This window comes from Neocloeon triangulifer, unplaced genomic scaffold, assembly GCF_031216515.1.
Source record: "Neocloeon triangulifer isolate White Clay Creek 2 clone unplaced genomic scaffold, ASM3121651v1 ptg000004l, whole genome shotgun sequence".
Lineage (NCBI taxonomy): Eukaryota > Metazoa > Arthropoda > Insecta > Ephemeroptera > Baetidae > Neocloeon > Neocloeon triangulifer.
Genome location: NW_026775547.1, coordinates 1,601,557 through 1,627,534, shown reverse-complemented (window position 1 = coordinate 1,627,534; position 25,978 = coordinate 1,601,557). Strand labels below are relative to the sequence as shown.

At 39.0% G+C, this 25,978-nt stretch overlaps 6 protein-coding genes across 11 annotated transcripts; 3 read left to right on the top strand and 3 right to left on the bottom strand.

Annotated features, from left to right (window-relative positions):
- The first annotated feature begins 1,225 nt into the window (after positions 1 to 1,225).
- Positions 1,226 to 5,681, top strand: LOC132193391 (pancreatic lipase-related protein 2-like). The gene is made up of 8 exons (XM_059614030.1): positions 1,226 to 1,244; positions 2,050 to 2,240; positions 3,980 to 4,145; positions 4,267 to 4,415; positions 4,575 to 4,826; positions 4,927 to 5,115; positions 5,176 to 5,344; positions 5,396 to 5,681. Exons 2-8 carry the CDS (start codon positions 2,177 to 2,179, stop codon positions 5,595 to 5,597), a joined length of 1,191 nt encoding a protein of 396 aa, XP_059470013.1. The 5' UTR covers positions 1,226 to 1,244; positions 2,050 to 2,176; the 3' UTR covers positions 5,598 to 5,681.
- On the bottom strand, positions 5,680 to 10,567 carry LOC132193388 (ATP-dependent RNA helicase DHX8). The gene is made up of 16 exons (XM_059614027.1): positions 10,431 to 10,567; positions 10,030 to 10,218; positions 9,739 to 9,971; positions 9,323 to 9,680; positions 9,102 to 9,263; positions 8,928 to 9,040; positions 8,399 to 8,865; positions 8,157 to 8,338; positions 8,001 to 8,103; positions 7,665 to 7,928; positions 7,395 to 7,608; positions 7,005 to 7,338; positions 6,659 to 6,952; positions 6,273 to 6,598; positions 6,038 to 6,217; positions 5,680 to 5,984 (listed from the first exon to the last, which is right to left on the bottom strand). The coding sequence occupies exons 2-16, from the start codon at positions 10,207 to 10,209 to the stop codon at positions 5,762 to 5,764; spliced, it is 3,633 nt and encodes a 1,210-aa protein (XP_059470010.1). The 5' UTR covers positions 10,210 to 10,218; positions 10,431 to 10,567; the 3' UTR covers positions 5,680 to 5,761.
- Positions 10,568 to 10,934: 367 nt separating this feature from the next.
- Positions 10,935 to 13,307, bottom strand: LOC132193389 (uncharacterized). 2 transcript variants are annotated; one of them, XM_059614028.1, is made up of 4 exons: positions 13,147 to 13,307; positions 12,899 to 13,077; positions 12,258 to 12,528; positions 10,935 to 12,185 (listed from the first exon to the last, which is right to left on the bottom strand). In XM_059614028.1, exons 2-4 carry the CDS (start codon positions 12,958 to 12,960, stop codon positions 11,124 to 11,126), a joined length of 1,395 nt encoding a protein of 464 aa, XP_059470011.1. In that variant the 5' UTR covers positions 12,961 to 13,077; positions 13,147 to 13,307; the 3' UTR covers positions 10,935 to 11,123. The 2 variants fall into 2 exon arrangements, with proteins under 2 accessions (XP_059470011.1, XP_059470012.1); XM_059614029.1 differs by having other exon boundaries at positions 12,899 to 13,073; positions 13,147 to 13,276.
- A 132-nt stretch (positions 13,308 to 13,439) lies between these two features.
- On the top strand, positions 13,440 to 15,337 carry LOC132193733 (uncharacterized). 3 transcript variants are annotated; one of them, XR_009441479.1, is made up of 4 exons: positions 13,440 to 13,673; positions 13,812 to 13,918; positions 13,976 to 14,274; positions 14,337 to 15,337. XR_009441479.1 is itself a non-coding variant. In XM_059614587.1 (4 exons), exons 2-4 carry the CDS (start codon positions 13,845 to 13,847, stop codon positions 15,198 to 15,200), a joined length of 1,182 nt encoding a protein of 393 aa, XP_059470570.1. In that variant the 5' UTR covers positions 13,440 to 13,673; positions 13,812 to 13,844; the 3' UTR covers positions 15,201 to 15,337. The 3 variants fall into 3 exon arrangements, 2 of the variants coding, with proteins under 2 accessions (XP_059470570.1, XP_059470572.1); XM_059614587.1 differs by having other exon boundaries at positions 14,031 to 14,274; XM_059614589.1 differs by having other exon boundaries at positions 13,465 to 13,503; positions 14,031 to 14,274.
- On the bottom strand, positions 15,330 to 19,114 carry LOC132193730 (26S proteasome non-ATPase regulatory subunit 2). Its single transcript, XM_059614583.1, has 14 exons — positions 18,862 to 19,114; positions 18,697 to 18,753; positions 18,354 to 18,640; positions 18,086 to 18,301; positions 17,862 to 18,020; positions 17,662 to 17,809; positions 17,401 to 17,608; positions 17,111 to 17,344; positions 16,609 to 17,033; positions 16,341 to 16,517; positions 16,092 to 16,276; positions 15,832 to 16,037; positions 15,661 to 15,779; positions 15,330 to 15,608 (listed from the first exon to the last, which is right to left on the bottom strand). The coding sequence occupies exons 1-14, from the start codon at positions 18,937 to 18,939 to the stop codon at positions 15,426 to 15,428; spliced, it is 2,682 nt and encodes an 893-aa protein (XP_059470566.1). The 5' UTR covers positions 18,940 to 19,114; the 3' UTR covers positions 15,330 to 15,425.
- A 281-nt stretch (positions 19,115 to 19,395) lies between these two features.
- On the top strand, positions 19,396 to 25,932 carry LOC132193732 (actin-binding protein WASF3). 3 transcript variants are annotated; one of them, XM_059614585.1, is made up of 10 exons: positions 19,396 to 19,437; positions 19,499 to 19,605; positions 22,443 to 22,774; positions 23,218 to 23,371; positions 23,432 to 23,546; positions 23,605 to 23,751; positions 23,808 to 23,947; positions 24,005 to 24,241; positions 24,425 to 24,903; positions 25,094 to 25,932. In XM_059614585.1, exons 3-10 carry the CDS (start codon positions 22,456 to 22,458, stop codon positions 25,282 to 25,284), a joined length of 1,782 nt encoding a protein of 593 aa, XP_059470568.1. In that variant the 5' UTR covers positions 19,396 to 19,437; positions 19,499 to 19,605; positions 22,443 to 22,455; the 3' UTR covers positions 25,285 to 25,932. The 3 variants fall into 3 exon arrangements, with proteins under 3 accessions (XP_059470568.1, XP_059470569.1, XP_059470567.1); XM_059614586.1 differs by lacking the exon at positions 19,396 to 19,437 and having other exon boundaries at positions 19,444 to 19,605; positions 22,443 to 22,729; XM_059614584.1 differs by lacking the exon at positions 19,396 to 19,437 and having other exon boundaries at positions 19,444 to 19,605.
- The last annotated feature ends 46 nt before the right edge of the window (positions 25,933 to 25,978 follow it).

Genomic DNA, 25,978 nt, shown 5'->3' with positions numbered 1-25,978 from the left:
TGCATCTCCCTCAGTTTTTTTCTTAAGCTTAAATATATTTTTATTTTATTAAGACAGAATAGAATACTCTTTTGCTTTTCAATACAAACATATCAAGTTATAAAAAAAATTAATATCATATTTTGAAGCGTTCAATTTTAAATATGAGAAATTTGGTAGTTGGTTTTCATCAAAATTTGCAAAAAAAAGAGAATTTATTAAATCTGAAATCAAGAAATTAATTCATAATAAATTCCGTTATTTCATTGAATTTAAACATCGTTTATAGCAAACCAATCGATTTCTATTCCATTTCAAACTAGACAAGTTCATTCATTAGTGATGACTGATGAGACACGGAAAAACTACATCCTTGCCAATAAAGACTTGTGCTTTTTGCGACACTGTCTCTACCGCATAGAGACACTAAAGCACGACGAAAAAGGGTTTTCTTTTCACAAATGGGCATGCGGTCTGATCAGCTGATTTCCCAAGGGCCACATTTTTTCGTGTTAGGGTCACGATGAGGGCGAGTTTTATGTCCATTCCGATGTTACACTTCTTCTCAAGTGAGTACACTGGAGCGCAACCGTAGTGGAACCTCAATATCTTAATCTCCAAAGTACATCCCAGGCAGGGGAAATAAAAAGAGATTCTAGTCTATTTTAGAGCGAGTGATTTTTATTTTATTTCGAATTAAAAGTTTAGTCTTTTGAAAAATTCAATGCACTAAAATATTCGGCAAAATTGCGAACAAAGAAAATGAAAAAAAATCAATATATAGTGAATTATTTTAAATTAAATCATATATTAATACAATATTAAATTTAAAGTAAATAATTATTTCAAAAAATTTAACATTATTTATAAAAAAAAAACTAAAAAAAACTGACACTGCAAATATTATGTATTGTATTTGCAACGCAATTCAATCCAAACCAGATCCAAACTGAAGATTTTAGCTATTTTTATTTAGTTGCATTAATTTATAAAAAAATACAGTAATACAGTACGTATATTAAATAAATATTCATACTATAACATGTTGGTGATTTATCTTGTTGTTGCAAGAGAACGCGCCTTAATTAAACCGAGGATGGGAATGAATGAAAGATTTGGGTACTTGATAGAGGATTCTAAAAGTCAAGTTGGTGGCGTCATCTGCTCAATGGTAGCGTCAACTATCTGACCAGAGTTAAAACAGGCGGCAAGAAATTTCACGCGAACAGTGAAGGACGCAAAAAAGGGCAAAAACTACTTGGCAGGTGGGATTAGCACCTTTTCTTGTCAAATTTAAGCTTAATGTACGCGAATACGGCATTGGTAAAGTTTGCAACGTCATTCTCAACTTTCAACACACTATGTCAGGTTTTAAAGTGGAATTACATATATATACGTGAAAGTAAAAACTGGATTTCATTGATTAATATGACTGTCATATTAATTTATAAACTTTGAAAAAGTTGACACTCGAGGAGATGATCATGTAAATGAAGAAGTCGGGCTTTTCCTCGTTGTAAAAATTGTTTTTTTAAATCATTTTGTTTTTGAATAAAAACTACAACGATACAACGAGGAAAAGCCCGACTTCTTAATTTCCATAATTTATAAACCTTTGATATTTGATCAAAAGCGCATTTCACAAAAGTTCAGATTAACAAGTTTTAAATTTCAAATAAAATTAAATTATCAACACCACTTTGAAAATCTTTTATCAAGAATAAATTCCAATAAAAAGTCCTATGTAAAAAATCAAGCGTGACAGACGAGGTAAAAAAAGAAGTTGCTTGTTCCTGTTTTTATTCTCGCAGAAGGGCGTTGGTTGATCATGTCGATCGAGACTGGCTTTTTTCAAGGGCGACAAGCTCCTGTTCTAAACTTCTTACATTTTGTTCTTGCGATGCTTTTTGCAGTTTGCCGTGTAATTTTTATTTCCATTTATATTAATCAAGAGTGTGCGTCCGAAACAAACACTCCCTCTACTCGAGCACCCACCACGTCTCGCGACTCTCAATCTCTCCTCAAGAGCGCTGAAGCAAATAGAGTAATACGCAACTTTCACTTTTGCAGTGAAGCCAGAGAGTGTCGGCGGAGAAAGAAGAAGAGACTTGAACGGCCGGAGTCGGCGCATTTCTCGTGTCAATCAAAAGCACGTGCACCGCTTTCGAGGTCAGTGTCGAAAAACGGTGCATCGGACATGGAAACTCGGATTTTGGTTTTGGTCGCGGTGGCCGCTCTAGCTGGACAAATCAGTGCTCTACGTAAGTCTTTCAAACCTGTTTCTTTATAAAGATTTCTTTTAAGTTGAAGTTTCTCGAATTCGCCATGTAATGCAGAAGTATTCTACTCTCGCTTTTTCTCTTCTTTCTGGCGACCTGCCATAGTTCAAAAACGTCAAGTCATAGAGCTTTTTGTATACGCGCTATTTATTTCAAGGCAAGCTTATTGTCACTTTAATTTATTTACAAAGCCTTAAAATGTCATTGCCGTGGAGACCGTGGAAAATATTGACTACTAAAATATAGAAAACTGTGCCATCAATGATTTTTTTTTTATGTTATTCAACTCATTTCATTTGCATAATTCTGAAAATAATGAAGTAAACTGTGGTAAACGTGGGCTATAATTTAAATTTTAATAATATTTATTTTAATTTTTAGTACACCGTGTCTCTCTTTTCTTTTGACGTTGGGCCTTTTAGCAGACATCTGCTATTTTTGGCACATTTCTGCAAATTTAAATTTTTTTATACATTAAAGAGTAAAATAAATAATAGAAAAAAGGTTGTTGCTAGAGGGAGAATAATAATAATTGGTATTTTTTACATCTATAGATTTAATCAATATAGAAATTATAGTTATATTTTGTGACTTAAAACGGCTTGAGGTTGCGATTGCAGTGAATTGTTCACAAACTACTTTTAAAAGACCTTCATAAAGAATATTAAAATCCAGATCACCCTCATACTTTATAGAAAGCTTCTTTGCATCGCGGTTACCAGCAATTGTCCGCATTACACTATCCACCGCACCGTTAAATGACAGACTAAACAGTAAAATTATGGAAGAAGAACTTTAATTCCCGGTCATGCCTACAAGTTGGGTTGAATTTAAAAAAGCGAACAAGTTTTTTTTTCTGGTAAAAGCCACTGTACAAAGGAAATTTCGTATAAGTATTATTGCCGCAATTCTCATAATTTTTTTATTTTCATTCTCTTGAAAATATAATGCCACAAGAGTTTCTTTCCAGTGCCCGGCGCCGAGAAAACACTTTCACAGATCACGCACCGCTCGATCTCATCTGTGAATACGCAAATACCATACACGTTATTTTTGCGTTGAGTCGCTCGGGGAAAACCGCCGCGGATGTAACGTGTTTTGTCATCGTCGACTTTTGCTTGTGGATAAATTAATAGTTAATTTATTTCCTTTAGAAAGAGAGATGCGAAGTCGCAAACGCACGTGTGCCTCGCGCTTCCTGCTGAACAAAAGGTGCAGAGAGCAAAAAATAATAGCGTTTGTCTTCGGGCGACGCGCGGTTGTGAAAATTTTGACGCGCGCGCCGCGTGTATTACGAAACACACAAAAACAGTGTTATGTAAAGAAATCTGACGCAGACAAATTATGCGAATTAGATAATTTTTTATTAACGTCGGCCAAATTTTTGTAACCTGCCCTAGTTTCAAGTTTGAACAATTGCAATTTTAAAAATAAAAATATCCCGAAAAATGTTAAAGTTTGTTTTCTACAAATAATTCTTAAAAAGAGAGTGGATAGGTTGCATTAATTGTATGATTTAATTTAACTTCAAATAAATTTAATTTTGTTGGTGGTAATTAAAAACAACTAGTTTTATTTTCCACAAAAGTTAACGCATTTTGGTCGGAAAGTTTTTTTAATTAAATTTATATATTCAAAAATAAAGTATTGGAGAAGATTTTAAAATATATTTTTCATATATTGCTGTTTATTGATGACGAAAATGTATTTTATATTTACAGCAAATAATACCACTCGTACCAATAAAAGGCCACAGAGACAAAACAACAATGCGATTGATGCAAACAAAAAGCCTCAAACCGTCACTGACCTGTTCATCACCGGTTCATGCGTTGACAAACCATACACTTGTCCGCACCCACGGATCAAATTTTATCTTTACACCAGGTTTGTAACAACAAAACATTTTTAAGTTATTAATTTTAAAATTTAATTATTTTTTTTATAAAAAAAAAAAAATATTAATTGATTGAAATTGAAATTAATTTTCTAATTTCTTTTTTCAAAGGGAGACGCAAAACGATCCTGATCTAATAGACGTGAACGACCCTATGTCTTTGGTGGCCTCTCATTTCAACGTGAAGAACCCGACCAAGGTGGTCATCCACGGCTTCGGTGGCGGCAGGAATTTATCTCCCAGTCCGGACATGAGAGAAGGTGAGAAAAAAGTGAAATTGCTGTAGCGCGCGATGAGCAGTTTCGCGAGACTGGTTTTCGTGTTTTCATGATCAAGATCACGTCGGCGGCAGTGGAGAGTGAAAATGTTCACAATCGGCCGATTTTCATTCTAATTCTCCTTTTGTTTTCTCCGCGCAGCTTACTTTATTCGCGGCGAATACAATATCATCATTGTCGACTACGGCACGCTAGTTAAGGAGCCGTGTCTGAGTCAAATTGGCTGGGGGCCTCGTTTTTGCGCACGCTGCATCGCCCAATTGCTTTACTACCTGGACCAAGTCAGCGGGACCCCACCCGACTCGCTGCACCTCGTCGGCTACAGCGTCGGAGCCCACATTGCAGGACTTGCGGCCAACTACATTAATTTTGGAAAAATTGGACGAATTACAGGTATTTATTATTGAGATTTATTTTCAAAATAAGTAATTATATTTTTTATTTTAAGCAATGAAAAAAGTAAAATTTAAAATAATTTGTAAATTAATTTTAGGGCTGGATCCGTCCGTTGTGTTTTATCAAGGCTCAAATAGCTCCAGAGATTTAGACGCGTCTGATGCCCATTTTGTGGATATAATTCATACAGGCGCTGGAATTCTCGGCCAGTGGGGCCCGAATGGCCATGCTGATTTCTATGTCAACGGCGGCACCTCTCAGCCTGGTTGCGGAGGCACAATTTTTCGTACGTTTTTTTTTAACTTTATTGCTGGAGATATATTTCAATTTAATAATTTGTCTACAGAAACACTCTCATGTGATCACACCAAAGTCACCCCCTACTTCATAGAGTCCATAATTACGGAAAAGGGATTCTACGCGTCGCGGTGCGCCAATTTTTTTTCCTACTTATTCGGGCTGTGCGAATCCAAGGACAGCGACTACATTCTAATGGGTGAAGACTGTCCACACTCGTAAGTTGACATTAATAATTATGATAAAGAAATTAAAAAAAAAAATTGCAGAGCGCGCGGAGAGTATTACTTAACAACAAACGCAAATCCGCCGTTTGCTCAAGGGTTCCCGAACACGCAAAAAAATCGCGAGGCTGCCATAGAGAGAAGAAAACAGGCGGCGCAAAAGGCAGCGCAGAAAGCGGCTCAGAACCGGACTAAGAGAAGAGGAAGTCAACAGCGAGATCAAAATTATCGTCGTGTTGGAAAATGACTGCTAACTACTCATGCCATTATTATTTCTAATAAAAAATCTAATTTATTATAAAAAGAAATAAATTAATTTATAGCATTGGAAAATGAGAAGCTGGAGTTTGGTCTGGATATTATAAAAAGATGTATTTTATTGACCTTGAAAACAACAGCCACAGCAGGTCTTCAGTTCCGCCTCCTCCTGACGCGAGAGATACGCCAAGCATTTGGCTCCTCATACTTGTTGTACAGCGGCTCCAGTCTTTGGTTCTTCTTGAACTTGCTCAGCTTGGTCGGGTCAGAGAACTTGAAGAACGAGGGCGCATACTCGACAAGCCACTTTGGATCTATGGCAGTCACTTCGCGCATGTACTCCTTGGTCGTTTGCACCAGCTCGTGATAAATTACCCTAAAAATCAATGTTTAAGAAAACTGGTCAATTTGTTTTATAAAATAATATACCATTCTGGCTGCCTGTTAAATAAGGAGCTTGAGGGATGGATGAACACCACCTGACTGTCAACCAGTGTGCGATAACCTTCCTGCGGATCCTTTTTTGCTGCATTTCGGAAGAAGCCGGAGCAAATTGCTTTTTGCACATTGACAGTATTTTTTCCACATGACACAACGTCCAGTTTATGCCTGATATTAATAAGGGTTAGAATAATTTGTTTTTAAATTATTTATTTTAATATACCTGTCCATAATACCGAGAAGTTGTTTTCGGACGTCCTGCGCCCGTTTCAGAGTTCGGATCTGTACGAAGTTCTCATAACACCAGGCGTTGGAAAATTTGTTAGCTTTCCATGAGTTGTAAACTGACAAAAGAGTGATGTGGTCGCCTTCCGCCTGGTTGAATTTGGCCTTCTTTTGGTCAGCAAGGGCCTGCTTATCTTTTGGCCGGTAAAACACATTTTGAACGGACAGCATGGACACAATGGTCAAAACTTCATCGGAGCAGTTCAAGTGGACAGACATGATGAGCAACTTTGACAAGTTGGGCTCAAGAGGGAATTCAGCCATCTGCAAATAATTGACATAATTTAAATTCAGCAAAAGTCATTCCATTTTTTCAAAACTCACCCTTCTGCCCAGTCTGGTAAGAAGGCCTTCACTGTCCAGTGCCGAAAGAGAGTGAAGCTGCTCCAAGGCCATAATCATGGACTCAACAGGAGGTGCGTCCATGAAATCGAAATGGATCAAATCATTAATGCCCATCGTCTTCAACTGCAGCACTGTGGTGGCCAAATTTGTGCGCTGAATTTCAGGGACTGGAGTTGGCAACATTTCATCTCGATAGGCGCGTTCTGTGTAGAGACGATAGGTTTTTCCTGGGCCTGTTCGGCCAGCGCGACCTGCCCTCTGTTTAGCTTGGGCCTGATTTGATATAGAATTAAAATTTTGGTACGAACAATAACTGTAAGCTTACCTGTGAGATTGGCGTGACCACCAGTGAGTCCATTCCAGTCTTGGAACTGTAGACCTTCTGCTTGACAAAACCAGGATCAACGACATAGTAGATGCCGTCAATGGTTAAAGATGTTTCGGCAATGTTGGTGGCGATGACCACTTTTCGAGAGCCTGGAGGTGCAGGATCAAAGATTCTGGTTTGCATTTCTGATGGCAGTGCAGAATACACAGGGAGAATGATCAGCTCTGGCACGTCGGGTCCGAGTGACTTCATTCGTTCATACAAAATCTCACAGGCAGTGTCGATTTCTTCCTGACCAGTGAGGAAAAGAAGAATGTCTCCAGGTGGTTCTCTGAAAATTCATAAATTTAATCTCCGACTGAAATAAAAAATTATTTTTAAACAAACCTCAAATGAATTTGCATGACTGTGATGAGTGATGCATCTAAGTAATCAGTTTCCGGCTCTTTGGTGTAGAGAACCTCAACTGGGAAAGTTCTTCCCGGAATTGTGAAAATTGGCGCCTCAAAGAAGTACTGTGAGAATTTGACAGCGTCCAATGTTGCCGAAGTCACAATAAGCTTCAGCTCTGGCCTCTTTTGAACAGATTGCTTCAATAAGCCTGAAAGCAGATTTTAATTTATTTATGTACATAATGCAAATTTTAAGTCAACCAACCAAAAAGAACGTCGGTGTGGATGGTCCTCTCGTGAGCTTCATCCAACATGATCACCGAATAATTCTTCAAATCCATGTCCACTAAACACTCTCGCAGCAACATGCCGTCCGTCATGTACTTGATGACGGTCTCAGGACTTGTGCAGTCTTCAAAACGAATGGTGTAGCCCACTTCTTGGCCAAGACGACAACCAAATTCTTCAGACACTCTCTTTGCAACTGACATAGCAGCCACACGTCGAGGTTGAGTGCAGCCAATTTTTCCTGTGAATTTCAGACAATATTAATTATAATTATAAGATTCACTTTAAAAAATAAAAAAAATATTCTACACACCTCTGCTGGTAAATCCAGCTTCAGCCAAGTACTGTGTAATTTGCGTAGTTTTTCCAGAGCCGGTTTCACCAATGACAATAAGAATTTGGTTGTCGGTAACAGCCTAAAATTTTAATTAAAATGATCTGAAAATTTTTTACTTTTCTTGTTACATACTTTGATAAGGTCATCTTTAAGTTTGTAAATGGGCAAGCTCTGCCTTTGCTCCAAAATGGTCATGTTTGTCTTTTTACCAAAAGAGCTCTTCTTGCCTCCGATGACGTGTTTCTTCCACTCTGGCAAGTCCTGAGTCATCAAACCCATGCCTCGGGATGACACACTTTGGTTTTTATCCTCCTCTGAAATTAATGTTATCACATAAAATTTGGTCTATTTGGTTTTGATCGGGAGAATCTCACCTTCAGGTAATGGATCAGTCCAATTTTTGTTCGATCCCGTGGCCTGTGAGTCCATCTCCTGCTCTCTTTGCAGCATTTTTACTTCACGCCGCTCCTTGGCCAGGGCAGATTGCATCATTGCAGCTTGCGCCAAAGAGCCGTCAGGATTTTTCACAATTCGAACGGGACTAAGCTCATGAAGCATTCGTCCGTGGCCCTGCAGGAAGGGAGGTTCGTCTTCAACCAACTCTATTTCTATGTCAGCCTCCTCTTCATTTTCCTTGGGAAGCAAACCAGTCTCTTCGTCAAAGTCAGGAAGCTCTGACTTGTCTATGCAATTGGCAGAGAGCATCTGCTTGATTTCCCATCTTTCTGGGGAGGTCATCCTCTGCACTTTGCGAGCTCGTCCAGTTTCATTCGGCTTTGCCATCGACTGATCAACCAAAGAAGAGACTGGCAAATCAGGATTTCTATTCATAAGCTCCTCTCTAAGATTTTTAAAAATTAAAAACTTAATTAAAATTCTAGACTCGAAGAATAATTTTTGTACCCTTCTTTCCCTGGTTTCCAAACTATTGAGGGGTTGAGATCTTCACCAGTGTCTTGATCGACTTCTTTCATGGACAAGGAGACTTTCTGCCCAGTAAAAGTTAAAACTTTCACCTTTAAACCAAGTATGAAATTAATATCCATAGATCATTAAATTTAAAAATAAAATACATACTTTGACTTTCTGTCCCCGTTGCACTACTTCTGAAGTTTCTGTAACTCGACCTTCTTTCCTCAGTTGAGAAATATGCACTAAGCCTTCCCACCTCTTGCGAATTCCTTCCAATTGGACAAAGCAACCAAATGCCACAACATTAGTTACTTTTCCATTGTAAATCTGGAAAATTAATAAAATTAAATTAAAATCATCTGACAATTAATAATTTTTTTACTTACTTGTCCTGGAATAGGGACGTCAGGTAGCTCCTTTTCCTTAGAGCGACTCCTGCTCCTGTTTCTTCCAGCAAATTCCCTTTTGGGGCTTCGACTTCTAGGGCGTCTTCTGTCAGTTCTGTCCCTCCTCCTTTCATCACTTCTGCTCCGATGCCTTCTGTCTCTGCTTCGACTGCGACGTCGATCTCCGCTTCGTCTCCTGTCTCTACTGCGCCTCCTTTCCCTTTCTCTGCTTCTATTTCTATCCCTGTCTCTGCTTCTACTTCTGTTCCTGTCACGTTCCCTACTCCTACTCCTCTTTCTACTTGATTTTTTGTCTCGCCTTGAGTCATCTTCATCATCGGGAGCTTCTTCTTTAATTCTGGAGAAATTTTTTATTAATTGATACTTTAGCTAAAAACAAATATTGATTTGAATACTTAATAGAAGGAGCAAGAGCTGAAAGAGCGGCCATAGCATCAACAACCTCTTCATCTTTCTTCGGAGACTTTTCTTTACTTTTCTGATAATAATCAGGGTCATTCGGGATTGCCAGACAGGGGAAGTTGCTTGAAAGAAGATCTTTGTCCACCTTTTCATCCACAACTTCTTTTGCAATAGAAAATTTGGTCATGTGCTGAATGATGCGCAGCAAATTTCCTATCAACGAGTCCTAGAAGATGAAACAATTTTAGACGTAAAAAAAATTCATTGAGTTTAATCAAACATACAGAAAAATCTGCACCATTTTCAGCCAGGGCCTTTTTGAAAGCCTGGAATGTGGCATTTTTCTTAGCCAAAGCGATGATGAATTCGGCCAAGTCCTTGTCGCTCATGCCGAGATGGTTTTCGAGCTCTGTGCAGACCTTGGATATCAAGGAAAGCTGCTCTAACTTTTGCAGCTCGTCCATTGTATGTACCTAGAAAAATAAAAACTTAATAAAAATTGAGCGAGCAACAAATCCTTAAAATAATTGTACATAACGATTATTATTTGCTGCAAAAAATCCAGGGCATTCTATGCATGGATGTATGCATATTATTTTTTTGTTTCGTTTGAAGAGCAAGAAAAATGCTTAAATTTTGCTATAAAGTAGAAATAATGGGTTTGATTAAATCTTAAGCTACGCACCTGTAGATTAATTACTGCCTTCAGCTTATTAATAATCTATTTATTTAGATTTTCCAAACAGAGAAACTTAAACTTATCCAATGTTTCTCATGCTGTTGTAAACAAATCAGAAACAAATGAAGTTAATCCGAGTCACCAATCGCAACAAGGGAAAAAATGTTAAAATGCCGCGAAATTCAAATTCTGCGAGGATCAATGCGCCCGCACTGACAGAGGGAAATGATGCTATGCTAATATAAACATTAATTTTTTTTAAGAGGTTTTTCCGTGGATTTAATGAAACTGTGCGAAACCCCTCTGAAACTGCTTTACACTTTACAACACAAACAAAACACTACTCTACCTACACTAATTTGCGCTAATTTGAACAGAAAAAACACGCACACGCACACTAACAATTACCTGTGAAATAAATCAAATAAATATTAATGTTGAGAAGAGTGATTTTTTTTCGATTTTTTTTTTATTATTAAATTAAAAGCAATGCTTAATCCTTATTAACCAAAATCATTGTTTTTATTTACTGTTGTTTATAATGCAAAATAATTATGATATGTCAGTTAATGATATAATATGCATATCTGATATTTTTCGGTATTTTTATCAATCACATATGATTTTATTGAGTTACTTGGGAAAAATATATGCCGTATTCAGCAGACTGACCCTGTATGGCTTTACAAAATGTTTAATTTACAGGTTATCTTCTGATTTAATAGGCAACATGATTACAACTGATGGCTCCAAAGTCTCTCCATTCACATCCATTGGAACTAAAGGAGCATTGGGATTGACACAGCCAAACGGCAAAACAATTTTGCTGGCAAATCTTCTTATTTGCTTTGATTCTACCTTGGTTTTTACTACTTTTGATGTCCTGATTCTCCTTGGAATCTCCATTTGTTGCTGCTTCTTTCTCTCCTTTTGAATAATCTTGTATCTATTGGCAAGCTCCTTATTAGCAGCATTCAATTTTAAGTTGAGGACCTTAATTTTGGCGCTGCTCTGCACCTCAGCCAGCGTGAGTTGGAACTTCAATTCTTCGCTTGTATTGTGAGCTAGTGAAAGTTGGAATTCCAATTTTTCATTTGCAGCCCTTAATTCTGCTACGCCTGGCTCAGCTTGTTTAGCTTTATAAATCTTTGACATCTCGTCCAATTTCAGTCTCAATTTTTCATTTTGTTGTTGAACTGAATGGACTTTCCTTTCAGCTTCTTTCACTTTTCCTCTCAACTCTTTGATGTCAGAGCCGTCAATTTGTTTTTGTTCAGCCAAAATCATTTCTGCGAGTTTTCTTTCAGCCTCCTCAGCTCTCTTCTCAGCATCTTTTATTTCTTCTCTCATTGTCTTCAGCTTGGCCTCCCTGTTTTGGACTTGAATTTTGGCTAGCTTTCCTTCCGCTTTTAACAGAAGGTACTCAGCCTGCACAAATTCAGACACTTGGGTATGCTTTTCAGGAAAGACTACTTCTTCAGTCATCATTCCAAGAGCCCACTGCTGGAGTCGCTCATTCAAATCTCTGACGTTCTTCTTGAGTTGTTCGAGTGTTGTACATTCAGATTTTGTTAGAGGCTGTTTTGAGGCCATTTCAAGATATTCAATCTTTTTCTTGAAACTATCCATGGCTGCCACAAGAATATTCTTTTGGAGAGGTGAATCTAAATCGTTGATCATTGCTGGAAATTCTACTGGCTCCGTCTGCATTTCACCTTCTGTAATACTCATGTAATCTGGGCCAGCAGGTTTCTCAGTTAACTGCAAATGAAAAAGACATATATTAATATTTAACTTTTAAACCAGATTAAAACCCTAGCTATTATCATTTACTTTTGGTTTTGTAGGAACACGCTGCTTTGGGCTTGTATCTTTTGATTTCCTCCTGATTCGAATAGTGCTGAGATCATTTTCTGCCTTCATAATGTGTGGCACGGCATTTTCCTTTAGATAGCCAATTTTATCAACGCTGTAATCCGTCTTGTCAAAGTGGTCTGCGCAGACATGCCTCCTACCCCAGATCCTAGGTTCTTCCCAAGCAGATCCCCAAGCTAATCGGATGAAGTCTTTCCATTTCTCTTGTATTGACTGAAGGCGGGGTAATCTGTAAAAAGTAGCAATCTTACAAAACAAAACAAAAATTCAGCACAATCTAATTTATTCCATGAATGATTAATTAGCAGATTAAATGTCCAAGACACATGATATAGAAATGGAAGTTTAAAAAAGAAATATATATAGTATTAAAGTTTTTAATGAAATAAATTACAGTAAAATTATTTGGACCTAATAGAATAATAATGTTAAACATAATATTTTACTAAACAAAAGAAAAAAAGGGTTTCAAAAATATTCATAAAAATACCAAAAATACAATTTAATGACCAGATACAGACAGAGTGATATGTCAGACGAGGCCATAGAAATCAACAAATCCTAAATCACAACTTCAAACTCGCACAACAAATACTTACAAGTGAAATTTCTTTTGACATCCGACTTGATATCTACAACCGCAAGCTATACAATAAATCATGGTTCTTAGTAAGCGTAATTCCTTTCTCGTTATGCTCTGTGCAGTACATAGGTATATGAACCAACGCAAACAGTTCCAGGCTGCTCTCTCGAATAATTTTATTCACCTTTCGACTTTCTGAAATAATATTATTTTGAGTACAGGTTGATTTGAAATAATAATCCAACGGATTAATAATAAGCTTACGTATGAAAATATTTCAGATTCCTGAAGCTAGAACAGTCTGTGGAATAATACAAAAAATAGGCACATCGAAGATCGAAAATCGAAATAGAACAGAAAGTAAACAAATCAGACTTTCTCGACACGTTGATTTTGCCAATTCATATTTAGCGCGTAAACTATACGCAATGATAGGCAACCTTTGGTTCAGCTTTGGTTGGCTTAGTTTTCTGAATCTGAAAATAAGACCATCCGATTGGTCGATAATTTATTTTGCTCGGATTCATTTGTTTTTGCAAGAGACACACCCCCTTTGAGATTTTTGAGAACACGAAAGAAGAAAGAACGAAAGACACTGCTAAATTTTGAAAATTCTAAACAGTGCGATACATACATAATTAACAAAATTTTAATTATACATAGCTGTTAAGTGTAAACTGTAATATATAGAACTATATATAATTTACATATATATGTAACTGAGATTACATAAATGTATTTCATCACATAATATGTACATGGTACAAAACAATTCAACAACTTGTTGTTTGGTCAGTTGTGTTTCAAAATACTCTATCATTAAAATTGTTTGTAATAATTTGTGTAAATCATGCACAAATTAGTTTTACAAAATGTCTTTTAACTTAACAAACGAATTTTAAACATTTTTAATTGAATTATGTTTGCAGGGCGCTCAGAATTAAGAGATTGACCAAAGCAGTATGTTATCTTGTACTGTCTGCTTTTGTGTGTACAACCCTGCTGTTTGTGGCAAACTGGGTAGACATTTCCATAGGTATGTCGGTTATAATTTATGTAGTTTAATTATCAGAAAAAATAATTGATCTCTTAGAAAAACCCTTAATAAGTTGACTGATTGATCATGAAGAATTTGGCGCGCATTCCAGGCTACCCCAAGCGGTTGAGACACGGGAGAAATGGATTGAGTTCATTCAATCAGTGCGAGGACCTGACTGGAAACCTACCAATTTGGAAACCATCCGTGTGTGCTCAGACCATTTTGATAAAACAGATTACAGAGAGAGTTCTCCAAGGCTATTAAAACATAAGGACCTGGTACCATATTTAATTGCAGAAAAAAGAACCAAGAGGAAGATATCGGAAGATCCCGTTGATTGCCCAATTGAAAAAGTAACTTTTAATTTTTTCACAGAGTCAATATTAAAATTATTTTATATCTTTTATATTTACAGCAAAAAGCTCTTGTGAGTACAAGAGAAGTTGAAACACAGACTGATTCAGCCACAGAAGAGACGATTGATTTGGTTTCAAACGAGGGAAGGAAGACTTTACTGACAATGAGGGATTATTTTGAGGAGAAAATCAAAGGCCTTGAATGCATCACCAGGCAGCCACTGATGTTAGCTGAATTCAGAGAACTTGGCCAGCTGAAAAGGACAGTCAAAGATTTAGATGAGAGAATCAAGAAGTGGGCTCTTAGTGTGATGAGAGATGAAATTGTTGTGCCAGATGAGAGGCTGCAAGTTACTGAATTTTTGCAAGCACAGTTCCAGATTTCAAAGTCCGAAGAAAAACTAGCGAAAATTCAGGCCAAAAATAAGGAGAAAAAACTTGAGATATTGAGTGAAAGTGTTGAAGCAGTTCGGAGAGAAAATGTGGATTTGAAAGTACGCTTAGGTGAGAAGGCTCGAGCTCGCGAGGCTGACGAAAAGCTGATAGCAGAATTGAAATCCGAGATCGAAGATATGAAGTTTCAGCTTACACTAGCTAATATTCAGTCAAATGCCAAAACAGTGCAACTCAACTTGAAATTGAACGCTGCAAACAAAGAGCTTGCCAATAGACACAGGATTATTCAAATGGAGAAGAAGAAGCAAGCAGATCTGATGAGGGTCATTGAAAAGGGGGTCCTTAAAAAACCTAAAACAATGAAAAGTGGCTCTGCTGTTATACCTCAGATACCATTCAGCAAACTAGTTTTGCCCTTTAAAGCTGTTGTTCCAGATATTCCATTAGTTGATATGGTAGAGAATGAAGAAACTTTGGAAACTGTTGTCATAAATGTTGATCCTCTTAAATCAGAGGGTAATCAATAATGCTTTCTGTGACCATATTTTTCAAGGTTCTCAATGGTTCTCAGCTTATGCAAATGATGATTAAATTTCCTACTCATGAATTCAACAAATGATTTTAAATTTAAGTAAATTTTGAAATAAAAAGCACAGTTTTCCAAAAGAAAGAAATCTTTTATTGATACTTGAAATGACATCCTATTAGTTAATATTAATATGCACACCTTAAATTACGTGAGTGCTGACAAATTATGCTTCGTAATCCGGGTTTTTCCTAAGCACCACAAACCCTTCCATGATGGGACTGAGAGGTATGTATTCCTCTGTGGCCAGTTCTGCTCGTTCTCCGTGAGCCAACAATACTGGGGTTGTGTGAGTCTGGAAGCCTGTGATGGTTTTTGGCTTGCCTGCTTGACCAACCACGTCCACAGCCTAAAACGATTTGTATTAATTTACAATGGTCAACTAAGAATTAAAAGCATACCATGCCAACTCTGACTGGCACAGGCAAGGGCTGGAATTCTTCGCTCAGCGTCACAAGCATTCTTGGGGACATGGCGGCAGCCAAAGTGTAAAGGAGGTAATGAGATTTGCCCAAAATAACTAAATTACCATATTAATAAAATATAAAAATCACTCGTCATTGTATATTTACTTGTCTTGACATCAAGGAAGCTGACAAGAGTGGCCATCAAACCAGCCACAGCCACTGGATTCATCAGTTGTTGACCACTGTGATATGGAGACAGGGTGAGGGTTCCCTTGCCCAAATGAGTCAGACCCTGAGCGATGCGCACCATGAACAGATTGTTTGGGTCCTTAGCGTGATACTGTGCCAATTGACGGAGCATTGCTGCCAGTCTAAATATAGAATACAATTAAATATATGAAAAATGGTAAAAAATTATTTTTTACCTTGCGTTGTTTGTTCCAGCTCCAACCATGCCCATGGCAAAAATGGCGTTGTGGGCAACTTCAGCATCACTGTCATGTGAGAACTTGCTGAGAGTGTCGAGAATGTTGAGTTTAGGATTTGACACAGAAATAAGTCCTAGGGCAAGAGGAACAGCCCTCCTTATCACAGGCTCACAATACCGAAGCTGAAAATGAAAATTTATAACAATATACATTTCGATGGAAAGTAAAAATACAAAAAATACTTACAAGGTGGCCGAAGGTGCGGTAGGCCATTTCAGCGCCAATGTCCTCTCCCATGGAGATAAGTGCAATGCCAATCACTGCAACAGCTTGCCTGGCAGTGAGATCCTTCTCTTTGTCTTCCTTGTCATCCTTCTTATCATCCTTTTTGTCATCCTTCTTCCGGTCGTGCTTTTTTTCATCCTAATTTTAAAAACGTTTTAATTCCAATTCTTTATAGACGATTTTTTTTTTTGCTACATAGATCTTTGGTAATTTGCTTTTGATTACTCACTTTTTCAGATGTTTCATAATGTTCACTGCAAATGTGGAGCAGCTTCTGGACCTTCAGCACATTTCCAGTGCCAGCATAGGCGCAAACCTCAACCATGGTGATTGCCATCGACTTGAAGGGCTCTGATATCACTGCAAGTGACTCAATTATGACGTCGGCTTGGTCTTGGCGGCCCAAGTAGCAGAGACCCAGGCCAAGAGGAAGGAAACGGGCATAAGTTTCCTTCAAGTCGGCCTCGGAACGATCGATCAGGGTCTGGATGATGGCGTTTGTGACGATTGAGTTGGTTGAACCCACAGCAATCATGCCGCACGCCAAGCCAGTCACTCCAATGACCTCCATGTTGGCCTTTGGGTCAGAGAGCACGGGCACCAAAACCTTCAGAACTTGTTCTCGGTTGGAGCCAGCATAAGCCAATCCGAGACCTAGCAAGGAGATTAATGATATGATTTATTAAGAACTGACAAAAGTTTTTAATTCATTTTAGAAGAAAAATTTGTACCAAGAATAGAGCCCAGTCTCATAACGCTGCTTGAGTGCATCACATAGTCAGTCAGAAGTGCCAGGGCAGGGTCACACTCGCTTCGTACACCACAGTTGACCATTCCGCAGGCCAGCAGGGCCCCAGACTTGATGTAGTCTTCAGCCGAGTAGAGGTACTTGTCGATTGGAGTGAGCCCACCATCAATGTCCCACAACAGTAGCATTCCCAAAGAAGCAGTGGCGCTCATCATTCCTAAAAAATATATCGTCATAAAATTTAAAAAGAAAATCCCAGTTGAGATAAATTACCATGCTCTTTGTTCTTATAGAGCCACTTGGTGCCTCCCTCCATCAGAAGTTTATCTTGCCCGAAACCAGCGTTGACAAAGCCATTGACAAAACTGGCAGCCAAATTTTGACGGGCTGAATCAACTTGGCCACCACCAAAAGAAGTCCTCACATTCTCCAGGTGAGATTTGTAAACATCCTCAGGCACTTTGGGCTCCATGATGTCCAACTACAAACCAAAAAATTATTTATGATGAATTTAAAGATATTAATTTTATTAACCTCTCTGGCCAAATTCAAGAAGTGATGATTGAGGTGGTTGTTGGACATGATCTCGATAAGCTCTTCGCTGTCTTTGACGTCACTGTCATCAATTTCAAGACAAATTTGCTGCCTTCCGAGCATGTAAGCCAGTTGCTTTTGCATTGACCTGCAAATATTTGTTTAAAGAAGAACCTCAATTATTTAATTGTTACACGTACGGATCAGAGCACTGCAGAAAGATTGTTCTAATTTTCTCCATGTCGTTAAGCTGCATTGCAAGACGCATGGCCTGTGGCAACTGGTTGAACTTTTGGAAGAGCTTCAGGGACGTCTCCAACAGAATTGTGTTTTCTGGATCTGGGACGTAAGGAACGCAACTGAAAATTTTAAATTTCAGGAAAGTGAAATCGTCATTTTTTTTATTTAAAATTTAAAAAGTTACCTTGTGAGGTAAAGGCAGACCCTAGGGTATGCACCCTCATCCACAAACTGCTCCAGCAAACCAAGATGTTCAATTTCCATCAAAAGGTCGCACGCCTCAGCCTCTGCATTGTGGGCCATGTTGTAGGGAATGATCTGACGCACCAAGACCAACAGTCTTTCGTGCTTCTCGTCATCTGAATCAGCCCACTCGGCCGCAATCTCTCCAGACAAATGCCTAAAATCAAGCATTATTAGCCTCGCTCATATATTTTTCATCTATAACTCACCGAACATATTCATGGCCCCATTCTCCAATCTGATTCTCAGACCCAATCAGTCTGTACTTCAAGCACTCCCTGGTCTCACTCATGGTCATGGCCAAAACGGAGATGACGTCGGCACAAAACTGCTTGGTCTTCACATCTTGGATTTTCTCAAAGACTTCTTTCAGTGTGTCAAAGTGTGGTCTCAAGAACTTCAACGGTTTTGGGACACTGGTCATGGAAGTGGTTGAAGCTCTGATCAAGGTCCTCAAGCTCTCCAGAGCAGCCATGTAAAGATCAGAGTTGTTTTCCTAAAATTCATCAATTGAAATTTCGGAAAGAAACAATTTAAAAAAAATTTGCGTACCACAAGCCTTTCGACACACATGTTCAGTTCCTCCTGCAGCAAGTTGTCTTCTTCGGACTGGAATAAACAAAGTTTTGTCAGAATTATCGTTGATATTTTTTAATTTGGTACAAAAATATGCTCTGGTGCAGTCTGAAAATTTGAACATTTTCTCAAAGAATTTACCAAATCATTCTTTTCTTCTTCAACCTTCTTCCCAGGCGCCGGTGCAGCGACCTCGACCTTTTTCTTATCGGCCGGCATAATTCAGCAGAGAATCTTCGACGGCTATCAAAGATCGGTAAGCTTTTCACAACAAAACGGACTAAAGAGCCTCTATTTGTGGCAGGAATTCCAAAATCACAAAAAGTTTGAAACTGGATTTCGGTTCGCTGATGACTTGCTACTTGCTCGATTGTTGATGACGACTCTGCAAGTTTGGCCAACCTGCGTCAGTGTTGTCATCAAAATGGACCTGAGAGGGCGCCAAAATTAAAAAATGGAAAAATTCTTAAAACTTTTCATCAATTTTTTAGCATATAATTTGATTTAAATCTGTTTAAATGAGCTTCGAATCAATCTCAAAATATATGTAAATTTTTTTAACACTCACAAAGGAATACAAAACGTTAAAAATCTGAAATCGCGTTTTGCTTTTGTGACGTCACACGGGCCACCGGCCTTTTGGAGTGCATTGCTTGCATTTCTAGTTGAGGCGACGGCCGACAGAATGCGCACCGGCACTGCCGCTCCGTGACTGCAGTAAAAGCACCCATCATCTTGTGTGTGTTCAATTTGATGTTTTGCTAACTCTTCTCTTTAGGCCTGAGCGTGGAAATAATCTGCCAATTCGTCGTTCGCCGGCACCCTGAAGCCCTCGAACCTTCGCAGCCTAGGATGAGTTTGTTTCCCTGTCGGACGCAGCACTAGGTGAGCTAGGCGAAGGGCCTGAAAAGAGCTGCTTGGCTCACAAGGACCGTCTCCGCCCAACTTGGCCGAGACCCCACAGACCTCATCCTGTCCCGCTACGTCGTCCTTTCGCCTCAAACCGAAGCAATTTCTTCAATCCTTTCAAAATTCCCTTTCCGAATTAAAACCAGATTCCTCCCCAAAGGGTCAATTCGGCCCTAAAAGAGAACGTTGAGGCCCTGGGGGCGTCGCATCGTACGCAATCTGAGAATGTTGTATGACACATATTACGAGCCCATTCCCATGAAAAGTATCGTGCGAGGAAGATTATTTTCATATACAGCAATTCAATTGGAACGGATTTAGACGTGTGCGTTTTTTACACTTTTTTTTACTCCGAGCTTATTTGATCATTGATTACTTCTTCGTATTTGATCTTCTTGAAAATGACGAAGTGCGTGTTTCTGATAAGGAGTTGAAATTGAGACTTCCGATGCCTTCGTGGAGAACAAGATAGCGCAGGAATTTTTCCTCTGACTCATTTTTTTTTTTTTATTGTTCCAACCAACATTAATCGATTAGTCATTAATTTAAAATGTAAAAATTACATTTGCATGAAAATAGTTGTGTGAACAAAAAAATGTTGGAATTTTTGTATTTAGTTTTCAAGGACTGGCCAAACACGGCAGCCTTGGGCGTTTCGCAAGTCGCTTGTGTGCAATTATATATACGTGATTAGAGTTGCTTTGACGTTTTTATCAAAAAAAGTGTGGCGTCCGACGAGGCGAAAGCAGAGCACACAAGTCGGGTGTTGGGCAAAATAGGCGTTCCTGATTGTAGCTGTCAAGTGCGCAAAACGCTCTCTCACAATCATTGAGCTCATTGAAGGTTATGCAAGGTTGAGCTCCTTCCCGATTAACTTCGCTCTTAAATAGAATGAATAGATTAATAAACTAGAGGGAAAAGTATTTTCCATTGCGAATGAATTGTAAAGAGATAAAAAATTAAAGAATTTGGTCCTTATTCCGTGTTGGACTAAACGCCTTAAATTATCAGCATTCCATTCAAATTTGATTGTGATAATAAAAGTCTAAGCATGTTTTAATAGTTTGAGCAGTCAAATTGACCTCTTCGACCCATATCATCAATTTCTAAATGGAAAAAAAATAATAATAATATCAATCATAAGAAGATTTATCTCTATTTTGATCAGATAGATCTTGAAGGCTGACTAAAATTGTTATTGAATTAAAAGTTAAGAACTGAAATGTATGAAGATTTAAAATATCAAAATATTACAATCAAAATTGAAAAAAAAAAAAAAAATGTATAAAATTCTCACTTTACAATTTTTTTTTCATTTTGTTGCAAATTTAGCATAATGTTGTAGTTATTGGAGAAAAATATCAGATTTTTTAATTTATTTAGTTTTTTATCTCCCTTATTTTTTTCTGATGAAACTTTCCGTCGAGCCGGCTTGAGCTCTCTCTTTTCTTTTCTCGCGATTTTCGCCATCCCCGCTCGTCAACCCCTGGGGACGCGGTGATCAATATAAGAGCAGCGCCGGTCGGGCTGCCAATGTGCCGTTGGGACTTAAATGAGTTGTTTTTTCGGCCTTCAATCGGGCCAACGCCGAAACTTGGGCCCCGCCGAAGCTGAAAGAGAGGCGCGTGTGCCGCCTATGGCAAGCGGTTTGTAATTGAGGATTTCCTGGCGCACTCGCCGAGGGTGCTCCGCCCGCTTCTCTCCTCGCGCTATCGATCCGCCGGCTTATTTTGTATGCCACTCGCTCGCTTTCTTTGATCGCGCGCGCCCACCCGCCCGTTTTTCAGCTTCTGTTTCTCGCGATGTCTGTCCGATTTTGTCACCAACAGGGGTGTTTCTTCCCGCACTTGGTCACAAAGCGAGCAGGGATTATTTTAAATACTTCGATGCACTTGCTTAAAAATGACTCCAGAAAGTTTTGAATATAAAAATTTTAACGCATTTGAGATCTTTATAGTGAAGTTTGACTTGAAATTCAGAGACTGAGCATTTTATTCTTCATGATAAAAGTTTAAACTCGTTTTTTTCTTCTAATTTTTAAAAATTGTTTGCATGACTTCCTGATTCACAATCAGGGTTTTTTTAATCTTAATTATTTATTATTATTTATATTTAAAAGTGCGGAAGCTGGGTATTATGAGAAACAGGAAAATGCTCTCCCAAATTCAATTTAGGAATAAAATATAACAATAAAAAAACTCTGATTGTGAAAAATGAACCGACCAAAGTTATCACTTTTTTAATAATAAAAAATATAAACAAAAAAAAATTATATGGAGTATCATTTAAAATTTTGATTCAACATTAAAGTGACCAATTTCGGCAGTTTGAGAATTTGAAGTCGAATTTATAATCCCGACATTTCCATTTTGATCGAATGAAAAAGAAATTTATCCATGATGATTTAAATTTAAAGTCGTCCTTTCCTCGATGGGTTTTGCAAGTTGTTTATTGTTTAAAGAAAAACAATATCCTGCTCTACAAGTTTTGGCTGTGGGTCAATCTTTTAAAAATGATTTATCTTTCAAATTAACTCTTTTGTTCACCACTAACGATTTTAAACATAAATTTGACATTATTTGAATTAAAAAATTTTTAATTAATTTTTAATAATTTTGGTCACAATGCTGAAACGTGTGTATTGAGCGTATCTTTCTCGGCGGTGGTCGTGAAAAGACTAAAAATCATTCTTAATTTGGTTCTTCAGGTAAACCCATCAATTTTAAATTCAAATCACCATGAATAAACTCTCGATCTTGAAAATCCTACCAAAAAAGTTACACAAATTAATTGTTTCACTGGAAATTTTGCAGGTAGGCGGTGAAGATGCCTCTTCCCAAGCGGCAGGTGGAGCCGATCCACGTGGCCCGGAACACCCTGCCGGGCGACATGCCGGTGCCGAGCGAGCTGGAGGCCGTGACCAACGGCACCCTGGCCAACACCGTGCGCCAGCTTTCTAGTCTGAGCCGACACGCCGAGGACCTGTTCGGCGAGCTGCAGAAGGAGGCGGCCACGCTGGCCGCCAGGGCCACCTCGGTGCAGGCGCGCATCGACCGGCTGGCCGTCAAGGTCACCCAGTTGGACTCGGGCGGCGAGGAGGGTACGCCTGACCTTCTACCTCCTCATCATCAGCAAAAGCCCCTACGTGAGAGTCTGTGTGGTGCACGAGGTGTCCTCTCTTCAAGCACTTTATACTTTTCTCTTCTTGTGCACATTAATTTTCGTTTCTAGTCGCGCTTAACTTTTCATTTAAAGTTAATTGTTTGTTAAAAACACTTTGCTCGCCTCCTCTTGACTGCCTGACCTTTATTTTTCAAACAAGCTTTTCCTTTGTGTAGTTGGTTGTATGAAGCTTTAGATGTGCCCAGTAGCTTTAATCATGATCATGCCAATCTCATTACATTGCTTTAGGTGGTCTTCTTACATAAACAAACTGGTTGTTTGTTTAGCGCTACCTTAGTGTAGAAGTAGATTTATAATTTTCGCACATTAATTTCCGTAGTCTCTTTTGCCAAAGTAATCATTAATCATCTCACAAAAACAATGAATAAATTAATCTAATTGTTGCTTTATGTTCTATTTCCTCAGTTTCGTTGCAAGACATGCACTTGAGAAAGGCGTTCAAGAGTTCTGTCATTTTCGATCAACAAGTCGTGTCACGAGACACAATGCCCTCTGCTATGTTGGAGCAGTACATGCAGTGTGACAAACCGCCACCTCTGCAGAAACTCAACCCATACAGGTATTTATTAAACAAAATTGAAAAATTCATCAATTGTTTTAATTTTGTTCAAATTCCCAGGGAGGATGGCAAAGACGGGCTGAAGTTCTACACCGATCCAAACTACTTCTTCGACCTCTGGAGGCAAGAAATGCTTAAGGACACTGAACGCATGATGCACGATAGAGGAAAAAAGGTGAGCGCGCTGCTGGCTAACGTAAACAAACACATTTTGAATTTGTTTATTTTCTCAGCCGCACCGCCCGAGAGGGGCAGAAGGTGGCCGTCAACACAAGAAACGAGTGCGACAGCCTCACAACACGCGAGAGAGGCAGAGACAAGTTGCCATGGGACAAGGGGAATATTTGATGCCCGAAGCAAATCCTTATCGCAACTCAAAAGTAATTAAAAACATTAAAATAAAAAAAAATTACTCAAAATGCTAATTTTTTTGTAGACCGCCCTGTACGAAGAGGACATGGTTGACCAACGACCTCCTCGACCGAGCAGCATCGAGCTGAGATCCAATTATGGGGATAACTCGCAGGGCATGCACCCATCACATCATATGCTTCCACAGGAAAATGATCATTATGGGTAATAAATTGAAATTAAAATATTTTCCTTTTCGCAATTCCAAGTTTATATTTGCAGTCGCAGCCACTATCAGTCAGGGTACAACGACCACACTGCCATGTACATCCAGCAGCAGCAGCAACAGCACATCATTTATGCTAGAGGGATGAACATGCAGGATCCATACGGACATGCTATGGATCACAGAAACACTAGCAGGTCAAACTCAATTACGCAAAATGGACCTGGCACTCCAGGTCAGCGGCCATCGCAGCCGCCACCAGCTCCTCCAAGCAACAGCAATTCGGAAACAAAGTAAGTATTGGTGTTTTAGAAAATTAAGAAAAGTAAAATCTGTAGTCTGTTGTGAGACTTAAGTTTAAAATGAAAACAAATAACGCTTTTTTAAAATTTAAATTAAATTCTCATTGCATTGCTTTGAATTTTGCTTAAAATAATTTTTAATTAGTAAATTAATTTTTTTTAACAATACTTCAGCACGCCAACAACCTTGTCCGCATCTGGAACTCCAACACGCGGCCGGAGCATGAGCGCTACGCGGGACACATTGCCGCCGCCCCCGCCGCCTCCGAATGACATGATGAGTCCTCCACAGAGCAACGGCATCCCAGCGCACTTGCGCCAGCAACTTCGCTCGTCCATGTCGCCGCCACGCACAGCCTCTCCGCACCACCACATGGACCACGACTTGCCTCCGCCGCCGCCTGCCCCGGAGGAGCACAACATGCCTCCCTCGCCGCCTCCAGCACCGTCACCTCCCTCGGCTGCAGTGCCGCCGCCCCCACCGCCACCTCCTCCTGCAGGTGCCCCTGACTCTGGGCCACACCACATCATGGCAAACGGAGATGTCAGCAAATCAATTCTCAAGTCGCCACCAACGAAGGCACCATCAAAAGCACCGCCGGCGCCCAAACCAATCGATCCCCGGACTGACCTGCTCAAAGCCATCCGGGATGGTAAATCCTTAATTTTAAATTATTAATAAAACCTCTTAAAAAACTTATTCTTCCAATCTCAATTCCAAGAAACACTTCCATCCTTATCAGGATTGAGAATTTGTGCTTGAGTTTCTTCCCCCTTTTTTAAAAAACTTTGTTCACTAGCGTTGTTTTTAATGAAATTAATTTGAATATAATTTATTCCCAGGTATCACCTTGCGAAAGGTGGAGAAGAGTGAAATGAAAGAGGTTGAAAAGTCGAACGCTTTGCACGACGTGGCCTCGATTCTGGCACGACGAGTGGCAGTCGAGTTCTCAGACTCCGAGTCCGGTTCGGACTCTGAGGAATCTGATGGCTGGGAGGAGGAAGCAGGCACCGCCGCTGCCAACGCAACTTAGCTTGCAAGTGGAGATTAACAGTCAGGCTCTATATTCGAAGCTTCTTTTTCTATCTGAGTTACAAACTGAATGTAACAGTGTGTGGGCAGTGGTTGGACTCTCCGCGTGGTAACTTTGACCGTGAGAGTTTTGAGTTGAGCCTTTCAAGTGAAAAAATAATAATTAAATAAATAATATTGCATTTTTAATGGATATTTTCAAGCTTTGGAAAAGCACTGCATATTTTGCACACACATTCCTAACTTTATTAGGAAGATCATCTTCGTACGTATCTACGACTCGCATATTTTTTTTTTTTTTTGTAAAACGGAGAAAATCAAAATCGTGGATTATCGAATTATTTATTTTGATGTCTTTTATGGAAACATTCATGAATGCACTGTGCAACCCAAAAAATGGCTAGGATTAACGCCTTGCTCCAGATATTATTTTTACTCAGAACTAAATTAATCGTCTAGTGTCATGAGCAATATTAATTTAAATTGTATTAATCAAAGCTCAAAACCCAAACGTGCGCCAAACTAAACGGTTATAATATAAGTCAAAGTTACCGTAAGCAATGCGACGGACGTGACACACACAAGGACCAGGACGAGGTCAAGGGATGGGAGTTTGTTCGTGCTGGAAAGTCTTGGAACTCTTTTTATTTAATCAACATAATCCGTGAACAAGTGTTGGAGAAATATGCTTTTGC

What these genes read in the sequence shown, in the direction of transcription:
- LOC132193391 (XM_059614030.1), top strand. Translation starts at nt 2,177, where the DNA reads ATGGAAACTCGGATTTTGGTTTTGGTCGCGGTGGCCGCTCTAGCTGGA. An exon ending in TGGACAAATCAGTGCTCTAC is followed by an intron (nt 2,241 to 3,979) that starts GTAAGTCTTTCA and finishes TTATATTTACAG; the next exon opens with CAAATAATACCACTCGTACC. An exon ending in GGTGAAGACTGTCCACACTC is followed by an intron (nt 5,345 to 5,395) that starts GTAAGTTGACAT and finishes AAAAAATTGCAG; the next exon opens with AGCGCGCGGAGAGTATTACT.
- LOC132193388 (XM_059614027.1), bottom strand. Translation starts at nt 10,209, where the DNA reads ATGGACGAGCTGCAAAAGTTAGAGCAGCTTTCCTTGATATCCAAGGTC. An exon ending in TTAAAGATGACCTTATCAAA is followed by an intron (nt 8,104 to 8,156) that starts GTATGTAACAAG and finishes TTAAAATTTTAG; the next exon opens with GCTGTTACCGACAACCAAAT. An exon ending in AGCTGGATTTACCAGCAGAG is followed by an intron (nt 7,929 to 8,000) that starts GTGTGTAGAATA and finishes TGAAATTCACAG; the next exon opens with GAAAAATTGGCTGCACTCAA.
- LOC132193389 (XM_059614028.1), bottom strand. Translation starts at nt 12,960, where the DNA reads ATGATTTATTGTATAGCTTGCGGTTGTAGATATCAAGTCGGATGTCAA. An exon ending in TGTCAAAAGAAATTTCACTT is followed by an intron (nt 12,529 to 12,898) that starts GTAAGTATTTGT and finishes TACTTTTTACAG; the next exon opens with ATTACCCCGCCTTCAGTCAA. An exon ending in GTGTTCCTACAAAACCAAAA is followed by an intron (nt 12,186 to 12,257) that starts GTAAATGATAAT and finishes TTTCATTTGCAG; the next exon opens with TTAACTGAGAAACCTGCTGG.
- LOC132193733 (XM_059614587.1), top strand. Translation starts at nt 13,845, where the DNA reads ATGTTATCTTGTACTGTCTGCTTTTGTGTGTACAACCCTGCTGTTTGT. An exon ending in CTGGGTAGACATTTCCATAG is followed by an intron (nt 13,919 to 14,030) that starts GTATGTCGGTTA and finishes CGCGCATTCCAG; the next exon opens with GCTACCCCAAGCGGTTGAGA. An exon ending in TTGATTGCCCAATTGAAAAA is followed by an intron (nt 14,275 to 14,336) that starts GTAACTTTTAAT and finishes TTATATTTACAG; the next exon opens with CAAAAAGCTCTTGTGAGTAC.
- LOC132193730 (XM_059614583.1), bottom strand. Translation starts at nt 18,939, where the DNA reads ATGCCGGCCGATAAGAAAAAGGTCGAGGTCGCTGCACCGGCGCCTGGG. An exon ending in AAGAAGAAAAGAATGATTTG is followed by an intron (nt 18,754 to 18,861) that starts GTAAATTCTTTG and finishes TGTTTATTCCAG; the next exon opens with TCCGAAGAAGACAACTTGCT. An exon ending in ACCGCACCTTCGGCCACCTT is followed by an intron (nt 16,277 to 16,340) that starts GTAAGTATTTTT and finishes TTTCATTTTCAG; the next exon opens with CTTCGGTATTGTGAGCCTGT.
- LOC132193732 (XM_059614585.1), top strand. Translation starts at nt 22,456, where the DNA reads ATGCCTCTTCCCAAGCGGCAGGTGGAGCCGATCCACGTGGCCCGGAAC. An exon ending in TCATCAGCAAAAGCCCCTAC is followed by an intron (nt 22,775 to 23,217) that starts GTGAGAGTCTGT and finishes CTATTTCCTCAG; the next exon opens with TTTCGTTGCAAGACATGCAC. An exon ending in AACAGCAATTCGGAAACAAA is followed by an intron (nt 24,242 to 24,424) that starts GTAAGTATTGGT and finishes ACAATACTTCAG; the next exon opens with CACGCCAACAACCTTGTCCG.